This window comes from Melitaea cinxia, chromosome 30 (genome assembly GCF_905220565.1).
Source record: "Melitaea cinxia chromosome 30, ilMelCinx1.1, whole genome shotgun sequence".
NCBI classification, from domain to species: Eukaryota; Metazoa; Arthropoda; class Insecta; order Lepidoptera; family Nymphalidae; genus Melitaea; species Melitaea cinxia.
The window spans coordinates 6,081,934-6,104,109 of record NC_059423.1 but is presented as its reverse complement, the minus strand read 5'-3'; the positions used below and the strand labels follow the sequence as shown (position 1 = coordinate 6,104,109).

Below are 22,176 nucleotides of genomic sequence, written 5' to 3'. Positions count from 1 at the left end.
GTGAAATGATTATTAAGACCATTGAGGTCGAAAGAATTAAAAGGTACAGTCTCTTTGATTTTGCCAACCCCAAGCGATTTTAAAAATTTCCATACCTTAGCAGGGTCTGTTTCTTCGAGTACAGATTTATGAATATGGCGTCGTTGTGCGTCTCTACATGCTCTATTGCAGCGATTACGAGCTGTCTTATACCTTTCCCAATTAGATGAACTTGTATTGGACTTGTATTTCGCTTTGGCCCTGTTTTTCTGGTCTTGCAGAGCTTTAATATCAGCTGTAAGCCATGGAGCTGGAAGATGCCTAACACGCACGGGACGTACCGGGGCGTGAGTATCAAAAAGATGGGTAAGTAGGGAGTTAAAAATGGCAATTTTATCATCCACACTAGACGCACCAAGTACTGAAGACCAGTCAATTTTAGCAGCATCTTCGCATAGTCTGTTCATGTCCATACCACTAAAATTGCGTTGCAGGAGGATTCTCGACCTAGCTTTAGGGGGTTTTATTTTATAAGAAACAAAAATAAGATCATGGTATGAGAATGCATCCGCAGAACACTGGCCATGTTTTTCAACGTGGTCAGGTGAGGAGACAAGAATAAGGTCAAGAAGAGATGGAACACAGTTAGGAAAGGAGTGAGTGGCTTGAAGGGGGAGGATGTGCATATTGGCAGAATTAATGACGGAGCGTAGACGTGAAGATCTCCCGTCGAATTTTAGAAGGCACGTATTAAAATCCCCCATGATTACAGTATGACTATATAAAGGAGTAAACAACTCTAAAAGATTTTCAAAAGACGAGAAATAGTCAACAGTCAATGAGGGGTTGTAATACACACCCAGAAGAATCTTGGTACGTGATAACGAAATTTCGAGGAAAAGATGATCTGGCCCGCAACCATCATTAGAAAGAGATTTATGAATGACTGAATATGGGATGTGAGCACGGAGATAGATGGCAACGCCGCCACCTGCCCGTCCAACACGATCGCTGCGAATGAGATGGAATCCAGGGAGGGAATAGGACGTGGACATTAAGCAAGGTTTAAGCCAGGATTCTGATACCATGATTGCATGAATATTCCCTATTTGAAAATTGGATAGAAGATCAGGATAATGACCAGGAATACTCTGTGCGTTTATGTGTACGATATTAAGATTGTTAGGAACATCGAGAAATTGAGAAACAAGATTATCGGAAAGAGATGGAATACTTAGAAAACTACAGTCGAGACTGTGTACCTCAGAGGAGGAAGAGAAGGAATAGAAAGAGTTGTTGCTGTCGCTATCCATTAACGATAAATATAAATATAATAAATAAGAAAAATATGCTATATTTATCAAAATGAGACAAAATGTAAGATAAATTAATATATGTGATACTACAAAAAAAAAATACTTATATATAAAATAAAAGTATATATATGAAAGGGTATATGCATGGTTTTGAACCAGATTCTCTTACTCTATTTATTCTCGCCTATTATTCTCATAGCCTGATTTTGTATTTTATTCAATTTATTTAAGCGAGTATTGTCGTATAGAAATAAAGTATAATCTAACTTACTCCTTATAAGTGACATGAACAATTTACGCAGATGTTGAGGGTGAACACCCTAACCAGGTCCAGATTACACTTTAAGTAATTATAAAACTTTAACTGTTCTCTAAAATATTTCATTAATTTGCTTTCCCCACCTTAGAGATCTGTCTAACCATATAGCTAAATATTTTTGATTTTTTGACAAATTGAACTGTTTCTAAATCTGAACAATTAACAAAAATATTTTAACATCATTTTATTTCCGACCTCTGCTAAAAATACATAATTTAGAATTAGTTCCTGATATTTGTAGTTCTAATTTACTTAGTAGACTTACCAAACTATCTAAATCCGATTGTACGTTTAAAACACTGACCAGAATATCAATATTACTTGAATATAACACAAAGTCTTTAGCGTACTGACTCATATATACATTTTGGATGGTTTGGCAGATCACTATGTTAGATACATTGAAGAGAAGTGGAGACAGAGGGTCTCCTAGTGCAAGGTCTTTATTTGTCCATCTTTCGTAGTACGAATCATCTATGTTACTTTTTATTCTCAAGTGTCTTTACCTCAAAATTGACTAAATATATTTACACATTAGCTATACCTGCGACTTCGTCTGCGTTTTGGGTATTTACATGTTCAACGTGATTGAACGTGAGTCGACATAACTTTATTTATGAACCAATTGACACGAAACAAACACTAATTGTTAAGTAAAGCTTACCACAATATATTAATGAAAATTATGTGGTGTCATGGGATGCCAGGTAGGAACGAAGTTCCTTCGAATAGTATAGAAGCAACACAATTTGAAAAAAAAAATGTTAAATTTTATACATATTTTCTAGTTCTTGATTTTTTTTTTAAATTTTGTTGATTGGTTTTTATTAAGTACATAAAAGTATTTAGGAAATTTAGTATTTTAGAAAATAACTAATACCGTAAAATTAAACAAATCAAACAAAATAATAATAATAATAATAATAATTCAAACTATTAAGTGAAATAAAAAACATGTGTCTTTCTTATTTTTGTCGACAGTAAAAAATTACATAAATATTAAAAAAAAAAGTTTACTTGTAATATTTTTATTTTTTAGTTTAACAAACGTCACATTATACAGTCGTGTGACTGATATTAGGTCACTTCCGTTATATATTTTTCTTACGGTTTTTAGTATCACATTTTTTTCAGTTCGGTCACCAAGCCAAATGTCAAGCCTGTAAGGAACTTCGTTCCAAAAACTACATCTAAATCGGATAAGCCATTTCTGAGATTAGTGTGCAGAAATGCAGAGACAGACAAAAATTCTAACAATTATTATTTTGGGTGCTATTTGCGTTACTAAGCATCCCAATCATATTTTTTCTCATATATCTTCAATGTACAGACAGCAATCCGTTACATTCTTATTAGATGTACCTATTGATTAAGGAGATTATCTAGTTTGTCTACCACATTCTCAATAATCACATTGTTATATGCTCCCTCAATATCTACGAACAGTGCCGGATTAGCCACGTAGCAAGAGGAGCAAATGCTACGGGCCCCGCGAATTGGGGGGCCCCGCGCTCCAACGCCTGTCTGACCGTAATTAAAAAAATACCTATTTAGATAGGAGCGTAAAATATCTCGCATGCCGCGAAGCGTTTATGCTATGCTTTACTTCCAAGTCCAGTCGACAAGTTCAAAATGGTCAAAAATAGAGATAGTGCTCTTAAAATTATGCTCATTGAATCCGGAATGACGTCTAGAAAATTGTTTTAAAAGCGTGTATTAGCACATAAATATGCAAAAGTTATAAACAATAAAAAGAAGGGAAAATGGCCTTTCGTTTTTTTTGCTAATATTTCATAAACTATTAAAATATAAGAAATTTTAAAAAAGATTCTGAAAGAAGAGAAAATTTTTAATAAAAAATGATATGCTGATGAATGATGATGCTAATGATAGCTTACATACCGATAACAGCGCCACCTACCGGGTCCAATTGAGATAAAAACTACCATATCTTCCAAGTCAGACAAAATTACAGATGCTTACAAAACTTGATGTAAAATTGGTTCAGTAGTTCTGTCATCTGGACAGCCTAGGCGGTGAATTAGTGCAGTTTGCAGAGCTGCTGAAAACAGATGTGGCTAATGTTATTGACAGCAAGAAACAGGAGCCTCTGGAACAGCAATTTTATAAACTTTTATTAAATAATTCTTTAGAGTCGTGTTTTCCAAACTTAGAAATTGCCTTGCGCATTTACTTATCTCTCATGATCACTAACTGCAGTGGCGAACGTTCTTTTTAACATTAAAATTTTTAATATTAAATTAAGGAACACGATGGGCCAAGAACGTCTTAATCACCTCACTTTGTTGAATATAGAGCACGATTTGCTTAAAGAAGTCGATATTGAAAGTTTTATCTCTAAATTTGCCCATATTAAATCCAACAAAGTTTATTTGTAACAGTTTTGTTTTATTTAATACCCTAAACTTGAGAACCTAAAGCAAACCAAGGGCCCCTTGACAGAATTTGCTTCAGGCCCCGCGGTGGCTTTATCCGACACTGTCTACGAACCAAGCAACCATTTGAATATTTTTCGTAGATTTCAATTGGTTATTAGTCTCGTTAAGTTATATAAACTTGATTGTGATTTTCTAAATATCCGATAATTTTCGAAGAAAGTAAATGATTTTTTCAAGGAACCATTCCAGCTGTGTGGCTGTGTGGCTACGGCACTAAAGAATTTAGCCACCCCCTCTCTTCCCGTGGGTGTCGTAAGAGGCGACTAAGGGATAACAAGGTTCCATAACCATCTTGGAAATTAAGAAGCCGACCGATGGCGGGGTAACCATCCAACTGCTGGCTTTGAAATACACAGGCCGAAGACGGGCAGCAGCGTCTTTGGTGCGACAAAGCCAGTACTGCGGTCACCAACCCGCCTGCCCAGCGTGGTGACTATGGGCAAAACACATGAGTTCACGTTATTTTTGACGTAAACTTGTGGAGGCCTATGTCCAGCAGTGGACTGTATAGGCTGTAATGATGAAGGAACCATTCCAGTCTTTTGTTAATCATGTTATGAAAAGTTTTAGTGGTACATGAAATCAGACAAATCGGTCTAGGTTTAACATTAATTTCATTACCATTTGCTGGCTTATTATCATCAAATTATATTCCATTCACTCCTGGAGTATGTACTATTTTTAGAAATCCAAATAGAATTAAGTTATGAGAAACTATGAGATCTCTTAGGTACGAGAATTTGGTCTGCATTTGTCCATGCTATATAAGATCTTTTTTTCATAGGGTTGTATTGTAAAATCGGATTCCAATAATTATTTACTTGATTCAAAGGTAGTTGCATCTAATGGAACGGAATCGGGGGAAAGCGATACACTATTACATAGTTTTATTTTATCCTCCTCCTTAGCGTAAGCATACCGGAGCATCTCTCCTCCCTGGGCAAGTGTCCCGGACTCCCTCTACTGTGACCGGTATACGTAACTCAGATAAGATTATAATTGTCAGGTGTTCCAAAAGGGTCGATTCTTGAACCTCTATTATTTTCTCTGTTTGTAAATGAAATTATCTATATACCTACATTATGCAAATGACTTCAAAATATTTAAAATGATTGATTCGCCGGAGGACTTAGGATTAGGATTTGTTAGATTAAAAAGTAAACTTAAATGCAAAATCATGATTTGGGAATTAATAACGAATTTTATATGCAGTAACACTAGTTTTCTTAGGTATTCCCAATTTAGATTCGAAACTTCAGTGGAATTCCCATAGAAAACATCCCACATGGAGACTCGAACTAGAAGATCATAAATGGCGCGAACAGGATTTTTTTTCAAAATAACTACAGTTGGAGGAATACCATCAAGTGGGTCGTATCTTTAATTACCATTCTGGTATAAAGAGAATCAGAATAAGGTTTCTATAGAAAAAAATTTAAATAAATCAATATACCTATTCACAAAAAAACTATTTTCTAAGGGTCTAATTTGATCTTTGTGATAAATAAATAAGTTAGTGAGGGGGGGGATACAATATTTAAATAAAATAGTTCATACTATCACCGGTATTTAATTCAATTGGAATTTTTACGTTCGATGTATAATAATATTACATTTCTTTGGTATGCACACAGGATAGTATGTATATGTATTATATAAGGTCTTCTTAATTAGGGATTTCTAAAAATATTATGCAATATTAATTCTTATAGTTATTTAGGTTGGGCAACAGAAAATACTTCAATCAAAATTGGTCACAGTAAGAAATATATTTTAAGCAGCCCGATTACACAGCCTTAGTATATCAAAAAAACATAAAAATCGTATATCGTGACTAAGTGTTATGGCGCTAACAAGTACTGAAATATTTTAAATTCCAATAATAAAAATTTTAAGTAACCCGAATCACGTTACAATCTTATCTTGGATTCACAGCACAAAAAGCTAGAAATCAAACAATTGTACGGTCGGTAATGTAGTTAGTTTTTTTTTTTTTAATAGATATAATTATGATAAAGATCCAGACACAAGTGACGCTGTATTTCGTGTAAGATATTACCAAATTTGTATAAAAACATAGTTTACACATATATTTTTTAAGAGTAATTCCAGAGTTTCTTGCCGGTTCTTCTCTGCAGAATATACATTCAGAATCGGCGGTAGCTTTACTTTTAACCATGGAGCATAGAGTAACAACAATTAAAAAAGTTTATTTGACATTTAGACGATGACATTTCGAAGGTGTTTTTGAGGCCTATTTGAATAGTTATTTTGATTTAATTTCATGGACGCCTGCAATAGGGTTGCCAACCATACTTTATAATAAAGTATTTTACTTTATTTTTGGTAAATACTTTATTTTCAATCTTTACTGTGATGCGTGAAACAAAATACTTATTATGGGTACTTAACTATTTAACGGTACACATAAGGTAAAACGGATGATGGAAAGGATTAAAATTACTGAACGCAATGTTAGATGTCAGATGTGGTGTTTTGAATGTGACAGGACAGGTGACAATCTGACATTTGTCACAGATGTCACTACTCACTATCAACGATATTGTAGAAAAATTGACCGTTGGCTTTGTTTATATGTAGTTCATGTAGTTAAGGAATCAATGGTTGGAAAAATGGTTTGACCTTAACGAAGATAACTGGCTTTCAATACTTCCTAACGTGTCGTTAAATTTGAACATTTTGAAATGATAATTATAAAAACTAAATAACAAGACAGATTAAATATTAAGATGCAGGATATATATTCCGAATGTATAAAACTTAAAGAGATCCAAAAAAAATCACTATTGATGATAAAGAATTTTCAGTGAAAAGTACAGTTGAAAAATGGCAATATATATGTACTTAAAAATGCACCTGATAGCTTACCAAATATAAAAGAAAATTACTTACTCTTTGTTCTCACTACATAAGCTTTCACTGAAAGGGTTTTTTTTATAATGAATCTAAAGTAGCGAAAAGAGAGAAATATAGCGTCAATTTTAATTAGAAACGAATTTTTATTTATATTTTAAATATTGATTGTTAAACGAGTTTGAAAATTTTAAACATAACAAAAAATTGTTAGCATGTGCTAAAGGCAAACAAAAATACGTTTTTAAAGCAATAAAAACATAAAATTTGAAAAATACTTTTTTTTCTTCCAAATACTTTATTTTTTCCTATCCAAACCATTTTATACGTTTTTTTTTGTCAAAAAAAGTTGGCAACCTTAGCCTGCAATAACAAGACCTCTATTTCTAGTCCTAGTAACTTTAATAGTTTATTATAATGAACGTAAAAATTATTAAAATGGTCATTAGATAAATAATTAATTATCTGCATTAAAAAATTCTATTCAATTATGAGTAATTATTTTGCAAGATACAAACAATTTTGATCTAACCGTAAGTTTTCTCAGCAAATTAAAAATATAATATTTTTTTTGGTCAAAGTTTATACCTTATATGTATATACACATATTACGCGTTTAACAAAGACAATTAATTGTAAGACAGTTACATAACACAGCTATATAATATGTTACTATATTTAGTTTTTAAACGTAAATCTAACGTCCTTTCCTGGCAGCATTTATAAAGGTGCGGACTGAAAAACAGCCATCTACGAAGCTGAGGCTACGACCTTTTGACCAGCATTTTTTCTAAAATCTCTATAAATTAGACTACGAAATCTTTTGTTTTTTTATGCTTGGTGAATAAACGTCTTTATTATTATCATTATTATAAATCACAAGCATAATATATTGTTCATTAAACAGCAAAAACATTACGTATAAGCTAAAATATATAACTATAAAATCGTACTACACATATTATAAATTTTGTAGATAGGTTTCCAAAGTGTGTGATATTACCCCCAATGGATATTATTTGAGCTTGTCAGGTGATCTCATATAATAGATAATTATTTGTACAAAAAATAATAAGAATTAAATATGGAGTTTACAGTCTGTAGCTTTGTATATGTATACACAAAATCATTCTAAAAACACTGTAGATTACTCCTTAAGAACGATGATTGAGATATTTTATCTTTCCTAAGTATATTTATCACTATTTTGCAAGAGACACATGAGTTCACACAATTTTTGGCGTGAACTTGTGGAGGCCTATGTCCAGCAGTGGACTGCGATAGGCTGAAGTGATGATGATGATGATTGCAAGAGACGTTGCGCGGGAAAAAGTCGCTCTCAGGGCAGGTCTCGTTGTTTCACGCGACTTAGCTTCCTATATTTTTGTCATACCGCGGTCCTTACATCGTTACTTGAGGAGTAAACTGTAATAACTCGCTGCCCATTATACACTTCCATCCTGAAGTAGGTTTAAAAATATCACGCAGTAAATAACAATAACGTTACCGAGGTCACGTCAGAGGGTAAAAATATTAAAAGTATATTAAGGTTTACATTCTTTATTGCACTTGATTTTCATAATAAGTAAAAGTATGTTTTGTAAAAAATATTGCTACGTTAAAAATTGCGTGTAAGTTACAAAACTGGCATTCAGCTGTGCGTTGTGATAGTTGTAGCATAAAAATTAGATATTTTGGAGGTAGTCGGAAAAAGTTTGGGAGCCTATCGCCTCTCACAATAAAACACTATTAATAAACAATAAAATAATCCATTCAATTTTAATTTATTACTAATAAACAAAAAAAAAAACCATTTAATAATAAGTTATATGAAAAACAATATAATAATAATTCTAACAATACGATCGCACATTGACATTTCATGTCGCTTAGTTTAGCGATTATTGCTATCTATATAACAAAAAAAAAAAAAAAAGAATCTTTCAATATATTGCACAAACGTCGAAAACTCACATTCCATCCGAATTTTCTTACTAAAGTTTTTTTTAGTAATTTTTACATTCTTACGTAATGAATAATCACGAAAATGGCGCAGAAAATTTCAGAAAACGTAACCTCCGATCATTTAACTTCGCGCGTTTTATAGTTCTCAAGTCAGGACAACTTTTTTTTTTTTTAAAGGGGGCAAACTGACAGTTGGCTCACCTGGTAAGTGAAAACAACATCCATAGCCACCCGCTACATCAAAGGATTAGCTAGTCACAAAATAAAACGATTTTAAATAAAAATTGTAAATGCCAAAAATAAATAAATGCCTTAACTAATGTTACATATGTTCCTATAGCAAAAAAAATACAGGCACAAACGACTACACTATGATATATATTGGCCTATACATTAATTTGTCATAACTGGGTATCGAATTTAGCGACTCTAGCGCAACATTTGGCACACACGCCAAACGAAAAAAAAAAGTCGAGGTGCATTTTTTTGACTGGATATTGTCAATACTTATATTAAACAAAATAGTCAAATTTTAAAAGCTTGTAAGTGCTTCTATCATTTATTGAGTATAATATAAGATAATTGTAAAGACGGAATTAACTTACATTACCTAATTTATCGCAAATTCGAGACTATCATATAATTTGCGAGTAAAACCTTAAGGCACCGCTAGTGTTGCAATGAATAAACTAATCGACACGAAATATCAAAACCGGGGCGATCATAACAATTGTAATACAATATCTGGCCGACCACGACACAGTTATGATCACAATCATGAAAATGACCACGATCACGACAAAGTTCGTTCACTACATTATTGAACACTGTGATTCTGTATTTGCGGCCGCCATGAAACCCTCTGGGGGAGCAGATATATCTCCCACCAGTTCTGTAGGGGGTTGGCCTAGGTCTTGCATCTGAAATAAAATTTAATTAATGATTAAAGTGAGAAGCAATTAACTATATATTAATATTACGAAGCTAAAAAGTGCTCCGCATTTGCGAGGAAGGCTATAGGACTATTTACTTCTCAAGTTAACGCATGTGTACCCGCGGGGCACAGCTAGTATACCATTTCTAGCTATGTAAGATATGGTTATTGTAACACACGACTTCTAGTGTCAATTATACCTGTAACACCAGCATTTAGGGAACATACCCATTCTACGTGACCTGTTTTTACAATTTTTAACCCCCCCCCCCCTTCCATCTGTAGTATTAGCTAAGACCCCTCCCTCCCCCTCTAGTTTTCACGTAGTATTTCAGAACTATCATCATCATTACAGCCTATAGGCTACATGTATACAGTCCACTGCTGGACACAGGCCTCCACGAGTTTACGCCAAAAATAGCGTGAACTTATGTGTGTTGCCCATAGTCACCACGCTGGGCAGGCGGGTTGGTGACCGCAGGGCTGGCTTTGTCGCACCGAAGACGCTGCTGCCCGTCTTCGGCCTGTGTATTTCAAAGCCAGCAGTTGGATGGCTATCGCGTCACCAGTCGGCTTTTTAAGTTCCAAGGTGGTAGTGGTTCTGTGTTATCCGTTGCCTCTTACGGTACCCACGGGAAGAGAGGGGGTGGTTATATTCTTTAGTACCGTAGCCACACAGTACAGAAATATGGTTAAATATTTTATGCGAATAGAAAGATACAAAAAAATTATTTTGGCTCACGTTTGTCATTATTAATATGAAAGAAAGAAAGAAAGAAAGAAAGAAACATGTTTATTCGGAGCATCACTCAAAAACGCAGACAGTTTTTACACAAAAAAGTCACAGTTAAATAAACCTTATAATAATTAATAAATAACTACATATAGAAAAAAAAAAAAGAAATTTACAAGACCAGTAATATAGACTACAAAAAACTATAACATCAAAAAAAAAAAGGGGAAAAAAATGTAAATAAAAAAATTCCAAAGAAGTTATGAAAAAGAGACGAATATACAAGAAATGTGAAAATGTGTGATTAAATGACCAAATAATACCGCCTGCGGCTAAGTGCTGTGCCCCAAAAAGGTATATCACTCAGCTTGGAGTTGGCTTTCATAAAAACAAAAACCAACGCTGATTTTCAGTGATACCCCTGTTTTGACGAGCGCGACAAGTATCATTCCTTTCTTCTAGCAATATAATTATATATGCATACATACACCACACACATACATACACATACACACACATAAACATATAATACACATACACACATATACATATTCGTACATGTATATAACAAATATTATAAATAAACATGTAAAATGGAACAAAATAAATAAATAAATTTCAGTAACGACAGAGAAGATATATTTCGCATAAATAAATAAAGAAATAGTAGTGAAATTATGTGATGTTACGTCGTCGGGTGCACGGAATGCAGGTAAGCTCAGACCACCGCGAGCGCCGGACATGGGAAGACGTAAGCCCGACGACGCACGCTTCCATTATATAATATATAAAAGGAGCAAGGCTACGAATGAGGCTATTTATTAAGGTAAGATAATATTTCTTTAAAATCGTTCGCGTGCCTAATTTATCTTACACAACCCTGCATTTACAGGCTATAAAAAAAAAAGACGATGGCATGCATAAAATAAAAACAAATGACGTCAACGAGGCTGTCACCGAAGCACGTGCTGAACCAACCTACCGCCCGCGACGAAGTCAGTTCAGTTAGGTACTGAGAATTTATTATGTATTTCCCTTGTTATACAAATATGCACAGTGATTAAAAAAAAAAAAGTCATATATTAGTAATTATATTAACGTACCTATACAGAAATTTAATAATGACTAGACATTCCTATTTCCTATTCTACTTTCTAGATCGTCTGTGACGATTGAAGTTGTAAATTATATAAATGCATTTTGTATTTGTAACGAAAAGTATTCTTGGTTTTCAGGATCCGAATTGGAGGCGGCAAGTTGTTCCAACACTTCGTCGCTGCATAGCGGAAACTACCATGGAACGCTGCAGATCGATGCATGGGTATATTGAGCATATAAGACGATGCTCGTGTAGGGTAATTCCTGTTACATTCCTTTGCCCAGGTTAATTTATTGTACAAGTACACAGGGGCTTTACTTTGGACCACGTCGAATAGTAAGGTCGCAAGATGCAATTGCCTACGATGTTCCATCCTAATCATTCGTGCATCATTAATATAAGGAGAAATACGCGCGCAACGTGGTATATTAAAACAGTACTGCATGCATGCATTTTGTACCCGTTGTATAAGTTTTTTTGTACGTGCAAGTAGCCTAGGTTCGATTACAATATGAGCATAGTTGAATTTTGAATATGTATATATGTATTTTATAGAAAGAATAGAAGAGAATAAGAAAGAGAAGAATAGAAGAATATGTATTTTATAGAAATGCATTCTGGGCTTCACGCGATATGGTGCATATCGCGTGAAGTCGAATGCATTTCTATAAATATGACAAAAACCTAAGATCACCCACCGCCCTTGTGACCAAGCGTGGTTTTTAACCTTCTCTCAACCATGAATGGGTCACGTCGTATGGGTAAGTTACTTAGCTTAGGAGCAGACGACCGTATGTCATGTCTATTATGTATAAAGCTATTTAAATCTGCTATCACTTCACGTATTCCACACTCTGAGCTGTCTTGAATCTCTCAAATATATTTTTTGATTTCTTCATGAATTGTGAATATTTTATATATGATATGGTCAATTGGTCATTTATTTCTTTATTTTTAATAGACCACGGTGCACTTGTGATGTTTGAGTGATGTAAGAAAATTAAATAATAATAAATATGGCGTTAATATGTTACCTGTTGCATCAACCTCAGTACCGTCTCGAATCTTTTCCGCTTAACATCTTCTGGATCCGATTCTTGCTCCGGTTCTAATTCAGCGCAGACTTGTTGCATCAACGACTGTTGCTTTTCGAATCTTAAAACAAATAATATTAATATATAATAATATGGCTACATACTATTATTATTTAGTAGCACTAACTCCATTTCCAGAGTATATTATTATTGACTAGCCCGTTGGCGCAGTTTGTAGCGGCCCTGCTTTCTGGTCTGCGGGATGCGGGTTTGATTCCTGTCTGAATCTGGGTGTAATATTTGTATTTAAATATGTATTATGTCTATGTATATTAAAAAAAAATGTTATAACAGTCGGATGTTACCTGTAACACAAGCATTAAGTTGCTTACCATAGGAACAAACGACCGTGTGTGTATGTTATAAGATATTTATTTATTATTGTAATATAAACATAAAGTTTGTTATGTAATCCTGGAAATTTTTAGGCTGTTTTAGGCGGTAGCTGAGGGTCAGGCATAGGGTCGGCAACACATTTGCTCCTAATGTTGCAGGCATCTACAGTCTACGGTAACCGCTCACCATCAGCTACACTGTATGCTTGTTTGCGGGTTAAGTTAAATAAAAAAAAAACAACTAACCTTTCATACTCTGCTTGGTCTATTTTCCCTTTGTTCTCCGCTAACCAAGACGGATATTTCTCGAGTAATTCCTTCAATGAAGGATACAGGACCTCCTTTGACAATAGCGACTGCATCATACCTTGCATGAATGGTACAAACATGTTGCTGTCCTGGAATAATACAAAAAATAAATAAATATCTTTAACATACATACACAGTATAATATATTCTAATCTAATATTTATTAACATTTTTTATTTATTTATACCAATTTGTTGTACCCCACTGTATTGTTATACAAAGAGTGCCAGGTCTTACGGTGCGCCAATTGTTTATACTTGACACCCTACTAAGACAACACACACTTCTTGAATATCACCCGTCAGCGTCAGACGCCAAAAGGCGGTACAATCCTGTACAGTGTAGCAAATTTTCCACAAGGTTCTCAAAGCGTTTCTCAAAAGCGGTTCTCAAAGCTCTTTTGCAGCTTGGGTGGCTTTTTGTACAACAAAATTTAATAGATTTCTGCCTATATACAGCCTCACTAAAAATAGGTGTAAACGGAAATTAACTGACTGGTTACAGAAATTGAACTATGATGACACGGAAGCGATTCTTTCTGCCCTAACTTAGAGTACTTCTAACATACTAGCACCCATGCCCACACAAAACACACACACACACACACACACACACACACACACACACACACACACACGCACACACGCACACACGCACACACGCACACACGCACACACGCACACACGCACACACGCACACACGCACACACGCACACACGCACACACGCACACACGCACACGCGCACACGCGCACACGCACACACGCGCACACGCGCACACGCACACACGCGCACACACACACATACACACACACACATACACACACACACATACACACACACATACACACACACACATACACACACACACATACACACACACACACATACACACACACACATACACACACACTACCTAACCCATATCGTACCACGAATAACATAAAATATACTAACCTTAGATATATAAAGTTACTATCTCATATAATATTGTTTACAACAAAATTGTTAATGCCCGTATGATGATATTTGAAATGTACTTTTTTAAGGGGTGGAGACCTGGTGTCCTGAAACACAGGCCTCGAGCCTAGCTTAGGCACCAGTCTCCCACAATATTAGTGCTCATGTTATTATGTACCTATCTGATGTCCTGTTAGCAATATTGTGGTGAGAAAATAAATAAATATTATTATTATTATTATTATTATTATTGTTGTTTCGGTAAACCTACTAAATTATTGGTTTTTAGTTTCCATCAACTTTTTTTTTATTAAAACTTAATGCTTGTATTATAGGTATATATATATATATATATATATATATATATATATATATTTATATATAGGATGGGTGGAGAACTTAAAGCCCTGAGCGCAGAAAGCAGGGTTGCTACAAACTGTGTCAACTTGTTGGTCCGTTGAAATATATTTTTGATCTACACACACAACTACTCTGGTATAGAGATGCGAGTATGCGTCTTAACACTGGCAGTCAGGCGCTTAGTATGGATATCTATATTTGTACAAATATTTGTTTCTCGCCTGTATGTCTTTTCTTAAGGTTAAGTTTAGTCTCCTGCCATGCCTCAGGGACTATATTAACCTGTCCCTAGTATACTTTTTTTTTATGTCACTAGGTCGGCAAACAAGCGTACGGCTCACCTGATGGTAAGCGATTACCGTAGCTTATAGACGGCTGCAACACCAGAAGCATCGCAAGCACGTTGCCGACCCAATCTCCAATCCCCCCAGGAGCTCTGGTCACCTTACTCATCAACAGGAACACAATACTGCTTGAAAACAGTATGATTTAGCTGTGATTTTCTGTAAGGTCGAGGTACTACCCCAGTCGGGCTGTTCCATATTTTGAGCAGGAAATTCCTGCCCTACCTCACTAAATAATTATATTATTATACTTAATATAGTTAACTTGAAAGATACACTAACCTGGTTTCCTTCACTGAGGTTAAAATTATTGAACATACTCGCTAGGTCTTGTTCAGAGAATGGTGTCTGTAGTGATTCCTGATTAGTATTTAAATTCTGTAGAGTTTGTGATATTGCTGCTGATACCTGGAAAATAATTACAAAGGTTTAGATTAAAAAATATCTTATACATAAGTATTTTCTTATTCTTCTTAAGGAGTCTTGAATAAAAAGAGTTGATCGTAAAAGGTAATTTTGCATCAAATAATTATTTTATAAAGGGAAGTTTTGGATGAAATTAATTCTATATAAAGAGGAGTATTACATAAAAGAAATTTTGCATAAAAAGGCTCTTTCGTGATCACAAAAAGGAATAGTACATAAGAGGGTCTTACATGAAAGGGAGAATTGAATAAAAAGGTATATTGGAGGAAAAGAAAGTTTTCCTTGTCATAAAAAGTCATCTTTAAAGGTAACAGAAGAAAGAAGAAAACACTTTAATCTAAAAAGGGTGTTAATTAGGTAAATTGAGTAATACATACCTCATCAATTTTCTCTTTTACTACTGGATCACTTGGCGCTGTTTCCTGCTCACTGCCTTCGGTAGGAGGTTTTAATACTTGTGCTGCTGCTTCTGTTAAATATAATAAATAATAATTCAGCTGAAATCGGTGACTTGGTCTGTATTGCTTATTATCTTAACAATGTTATGTGTACAGGAAATAACAACAAAGAGATCGGAAATAAAAATATACTTTTCTTACAAAACATATTTGTTCATTTTTTTTTTTAATAATTACTTTTGTTTTCAAACAATAAAAATAAAACCTCAATTTACATAGATTAGAAGATTGTTATTTTGTCATTTACAAATACGAATTGTTAGCAAGATGTGAGAAGTACTTTTCGAATTATACAATTCGAAAAGTACTTTTCATGTCTTGCTTAAAATAAAATGGGACAACATAACAATCACCAGTTTTTTCATAAAATTAGGTTCGTCAAAATCGGCACACCTACAAAAACTTATGAGACACAATAAAATGTCATTCATTCTAATTGAGAATCTCCTCCATTTATTGGTAGTCTGTTAAATTTAAAAATTAGGTATAAATTAATAAACACGGAATTGTTTTTCAAGATCTAAAAGCTAATTAGAAAACTTAATTGAAATCTATCTTAACTTTTACCTGTTAACTTCTGTTACTTACCGGCCATCTTTGAAAATGTTTGCGCAATTTGTTCCTGTGATATTTGGTCCTCTGAAAAATAATAAATTCATATGAATACAAGATAAAAACAACTACAAGTAGTAAATAAGATTGGAGCATTACAAAGATTTAAATCTCAGTCAATTATGTATGATCCGTCTGATAGTAAGCTGTTACCGTTTCTATAGCCACCTGCAATACCACAACTCACAAGTTTTGCAAGCGCGTTGCCGACTCTATTCAGTAGCTCTATTAGCTATCTTACTCACACATGAACATAAAACTGCTTGGGAGCAGTATTATTTAGTTGTGACGTTCTTTAAAGTTGAGGCACTTCCCTAGTCAGACTGCTCCAAATTTTGAGTATGATATTACCTTCTGTGGCCTACCTCAAAAAAAACTTACTAACTTAGTGTAATATAAAGAATTACTGTATTAAATAACCTAAAAAAAAAATACCTGGTACACCACTAAATCCACCGAGAATGGCAGCCATGTTGCTTTCGAACTGTGCTGCGGCTTCCTTAATAAATTCTTCGCTCCACATATTTTGAACATTTGTATTGTCACCTGACTGGGGCGTCTGGTCTGGTTTCTTTGTCATGTCTTGTAAGGCACCTAAAGAGAAATAATTTACATACCAATATGCTCTAATTGTTTCAGCCTGTAATATTTTACAGCTTGGAGAAAGGTCTGAGCTTAATATACTATGCTGTGTTTATGGTATCAAATGGGACCGAACACTTTTCGTGCTTTCTTAGGCAATGAGGGAGACCCACATGGACATACACCGAGACCGGAAAGAGTATAAAAATCCATCTTGAGCAGGAATTGAATAGGTGCTCACATGACACATGTATACACCAGAGTGTTTGTCATTTGCTAATAAATTATATATAAAAACCAAGTAAAGCTATAACACCAGAGGGGGTCACACTAATGTGTATTCAGTCATTTCTATAAATTGTTATCTATATCAGCTGGCTGTTACCTAAAACAGGCCAAACAGTTGCCTACCTAGGAATAGACGACTGTGTGTATATGTTACAGATATTTATTTATAACTAAAAATTAATTGTTACTGTGCTGCTGAGCACAAAACTTGAGAACAGTGTGACCAATTTCCTTTGTTCATTTTTCTGATACTTTGCAGAAGTTATCAAGATTACTACTTAAAGAAAAAAAAAAGTCATTTAGTTCTTCAGACGCTATTGATTGGCACCCATTTTATTTCTTCAAAACCAAGGTTAATACAGCATGAATTCCGAAAATATAATTATAGCTCTGACCCAATTAAAAATTACCTATATAAGATATTACATTTACAAAATACAAAATATGTTGATGAAATAACCTTTTTATTTGAGGTTAAATAACAAATAAATAAATTTTCCATTGTTTTATTTTTCTTAGCTATAAAAATATTAATTGCTATAAAAAAAATAAGTTTTTATTTTATACTATTCAAAGTTTTAAACAACGTTTTTTCATGTAATTTCCTAATAATATTTCATTTAAAATTGACCTAAATTTGTCTTTCATGATCTGATAAAAATAGCAAAGCCTAGGTGGAATTATAAAAAAACTTTTTTTTTAATATTTTTTAAATGGCATTTTAAGTAGGGGACAAAGGTTCACATTAATATTCCTAAGCTTTTTTTAAATCATTGTCAGTAATGTCACACCGCAAGATAGTTAAATTAAAAAACCAAATTTATAATCTAATAATTTAGTGTATTCAATTATAGTACTGTGAGTCATAAAAAGATTATATATTTTTACGTATTACTTTAGCATACATTTGAAATGCAATTGTTGTGTAACTCTATTGCAGGTTATTTAAAAATAAAACTTACTGTCCAATAAATCATCGAGTTCAGGATCGACATCATTTTTAGCGACATCTTTATTTTCTGACATTGTGAATAAATTTGTAAAATAATAATTATGAACACTATAATATAATAAAAAAAAAATCACAGAACTAAGTCCGCTCCGTAATTTCGTAATTTTCTGACAGAAGTAATATTGTTGCCTAACAGCCTAACCTATATTGTTGCCACAATACAAAATTTGTCACAAGACTAATCATAGACTATGATCTCAAATAAAAATAATAAGTAAAGGGGCCTACTCAAAGCACTGCCTGCAGGGCCTGCTTGCAGTTACTGCCGCAGAGGATGTTGCTCCACAAAGCACTGCAAATCATTTACGCGACATACGTTGTCGTGTTCACTTGTGTTCTCTTTGTCCTTGCCTAAATTCGTCAGTTTTTATAAATGGCTCCTACATTATTCAAACACCAAAAAATAGCATTGGGTTTGACTGTATTGAGTACTTGTAGCGTTCAAAAGAAAAAAAGGAAGCACTGGTGTAAAAAAGTTTTATATTTTTCATGTAAAAGCGACATAGCCTGCGACCGCATATCTTTGTTATGATAATGATCGTGGTTAGTTTTCCAAAGACATGGCAAATCCCTATACAATTATATTACGTCCCTCCACACGTCTTTTTCTCGCTGGCTCATTTTTCTTGAAGAAAACAGAGCCAAACAAATAATATAATAAAACCAAACCAACTAACCACCAACTAACTGATTAATTGCTAAATGACAACCACTGACAAGACAAACCCCAGGTCAAATAGAGTAGACAAACGTCGCAATGTACCGACGTAAACAAAATGGTGGTCTAAATCGGCGCGACCGAGCTACACATGTCCCTGATTGCAGTTTACGGAGTGGGGAGATCGTGTGTCGGGCTGGCAGAACGACACTGCGGCCCTGCGACAGGGTGAACAATTAAAATATCGGCCCTGCATGCATACATACAATACGATCGGCAGTGGCACTGCAAGCAGGGCCCTGCAGGCAGTGCTTTGAGTAGGCCCCTTAATCAAACACTTGTGACTACAGATCTTGGTTGTTCTACTTCTACCTTTCGTTGCCTAAACACGCTTAACACTGAAGAGGGAAGGAATTACACCTTTATAGGAAATCAGAAAACGCACACAATATAAACACAAGCGCCCAGACCGCGGTAAACATTTGTATGACTTATATAAATGTATACAAAGATTGAAAATCAAAACATAACTAGCTAACCAATTCTGTGATTGCTGCTCAAAAGCGTTGTCATTACCTATAGATACATTTACGACAATCTGACATCTCCTCGCCTTTACGCCTCTTTTTATTTAAAGAATCATGTCGATACATATATTTATGTTTACATTTATATAGTTTCTTAATTTTAATATATACAAATTGAGAGACGTATTTTAAAATTCAGTGCCTTAAAAGTGTAAGAAAAAAGGCAAAAGCAGCTTGTGTGAAACAAGAAGTAGAGCAATTTATATAATTTCTAAATAAAATTGTTGAATTATTTTGGAAATTTTCGGCTGACCTTATTTTTTACAGCCTTTTTTTGTTGATCCAGGAAAATCCCTTAATCCCTTGGGATGTCCCGTCGTGTTAATCGTTCTCTGAAAGCCGTACTCGAACACTAAGCCTGCCTTCCTCCTCAGGGTCGATTAGCGTGGACGACGGGTTTCGGAAAATATATAAAATATATTATATAGACCTTTGCTTTACCTGCATACGATTATTCACATCCTCAGTACGTATGCTCCACTTGGTACTGGGCACCACCCCTCGTGATAAGCTTGGGCCACTCCTCATAGAATACCACCCCAGGCAATGGCTCTTTTAGCCCTAGGATAATTATGCCCATTTTGCAATGCCATATGGGTCTGTAGACAAGCGTTCTTACGATGCTCTCTTTATTTTTGACTCCATTTAATACACAAGTTAATGAAAGGTCTCCATAAGTAAATGTATTCGGAATAACTGACCTCAATACACTTACCGGTTAAAATGAACATAACATAGAATCAGGGTAATTAAATATAACAGCAATTGAAAGCCATTAAGCCCGAAGAAGAAGAAGAAGAAATATACCTAACAGTAGTTTTCATAGCTAAAAAATGTGTTCAATTTATTTGAAACAATCTATTACTGTGTACGTATTAAAATTGTAGAAATTAGTGGCGGGGTAGGCAAAATGAATTGCAGACATGAGGTATATCGAGCACGGGTTGTTTTTTATTATACTACTTCCAACTAGATCGGCAAACAAGCGTACGGCTCACCTGACGGAAAGCAATTACTGTAACTACGCCTGTAACACTAGAAGTATCGAAAACATATTGCTGACCCTACCCTTAATCCTCCCGGAAGCTCAGGTCACCTAACTCACCACAGGAACACTAGACTGCTTGAAAGCGGTATTATTTAACTGTGATCATCTGTAAGGTCGAGGTAATTTTTCAACCAGGCTGCTTCAGATTTTGAGCAGAATATTTCCTGCTGTGCCTTACCTCTGTTAATAAGTACTTAATCGGTAAACAAGCGTAGGGCCCATCTAATGGTAAGCGGTTACTGTATTTTATGGACTCCTATTACTAATATCAAGACGGCGTTGCTGACCTTACCTCCGACCCTTCTCCGGAGCTCTGGCTACCTTACTAACAACTGGAATACGACACTTACTTGAGAGTAGCAGTTTTTAGTTTGTACTATTTAGCTATGACCTGTGATAAGGTTAAGGCACTTTCCCGATCGAGCTGTTAAAAATTTCGTGTAGAATATCCTGTGCTATTTTCATTACTTCAAGACAGAAAACCTCTTAAACATAAGAAGGTATAAATAAAACTTCACATTACTGGTTATACATAAAGTATCATTCATTATTTATGTCAAATTAAGAACTATCCGACAATTATTACAGTTAGGTGACAAAAAATCTACATTTAAAGATTAAATTTAGATTGATAGGTATTATTTTTATAAGCTTAAGATAATTTAATAATTGTTAATGACAATAATTATTTTCCCTACCTCCCTTTAACATACGTAACCCGTATTACAGACTATTATATAATAATCTAAAAATAAACATTTTAAAATGATTCTTTTTTCTCTTAAATACAATTTGGTTCATTATTATATTATAGTGGATACAAATTATTCACTTTGTAATAGGAAGGTATAGCAAATAAAAATATCAATTATGTTAGATTATATGAAAGTTATCTGTATTAAAATGACAGACTAGCTTTAATCGCGATAACTCTTCAAATTTATTTCAAACGTCTTTCGTCTTTTAATAAAAAAATTAACGATTTTTTTAATTAAACTGTTTTTAAAGTAACACTGACGTTGTATATATATATATTTAAATAAATACCATATAAGCATTATGGTATGCTCATGGGTTAATTTTTTAATGATTTTGAATAATACAATAAAATACACATTATTACATATATTTTTTAACATTTAGGACTAGAATAAGAAATATAATTTATTTTCCTACTGTAATGTATTTGAGAAAACATTTCCAAATTAAAAAGTGATCAAAAGATAATCATAGACAAAGTGTCACTTCTACTTACTGATATTTATATTATGTTATTGTTGTTACAGGCAATCCCCTAATGTAGTCAATATCTCGTAATGTTGGTCTATTTTTTAGATTATTCGTTTTATAATTATTCGTTAATATTAACATTTTCGATATTTCGAAGTTATAATATAATATACTTATATATTTTATTACTCAGATAT

The 22,176-nt window shown here is 34.0% G+C and overlaps 1 protein-coding gene across 1 annotated transcript; it reads right to left on the bottom strand.

Annotated features, from left to right (window-relative positions):
- Positions 1 to 9,442: 9,442 nt before the first annotated feature.
- LOC123668186 (peroxisomal biogenesis factor 19) lies at positions 9,443 to 18,571 on the bottom strand. The gene is made up of 8 exons (XM_045601975.1): positions 18,407 to 18,571; positions 17,010 to 17,168; positions 16,551 to 16,601; positions 15,882 to 15,973; positions 15,361 to 15,486; positions 13,354 to 13,505; positions 12,713 to 12,833; positions 9,443 to 9,832 (listed from the first exon to the last, which is right to left on the bottom strand). The coding sequence occupies exons 1-8, from the start codon at positions 18,468 to 18,470 to the stop codon at positions 9,725 to 9,727; spliced, it is 873 nt and encodes a 290-aa protein (XP_045457931.1). The 5' UTR covers positions 18,471 to 18,571; the 3' UTR covers positions 9,443 to 9,724.
- Between the last annotated feature and the right edge of the window lie 3,605 nt (positions 18,572 to 22,176).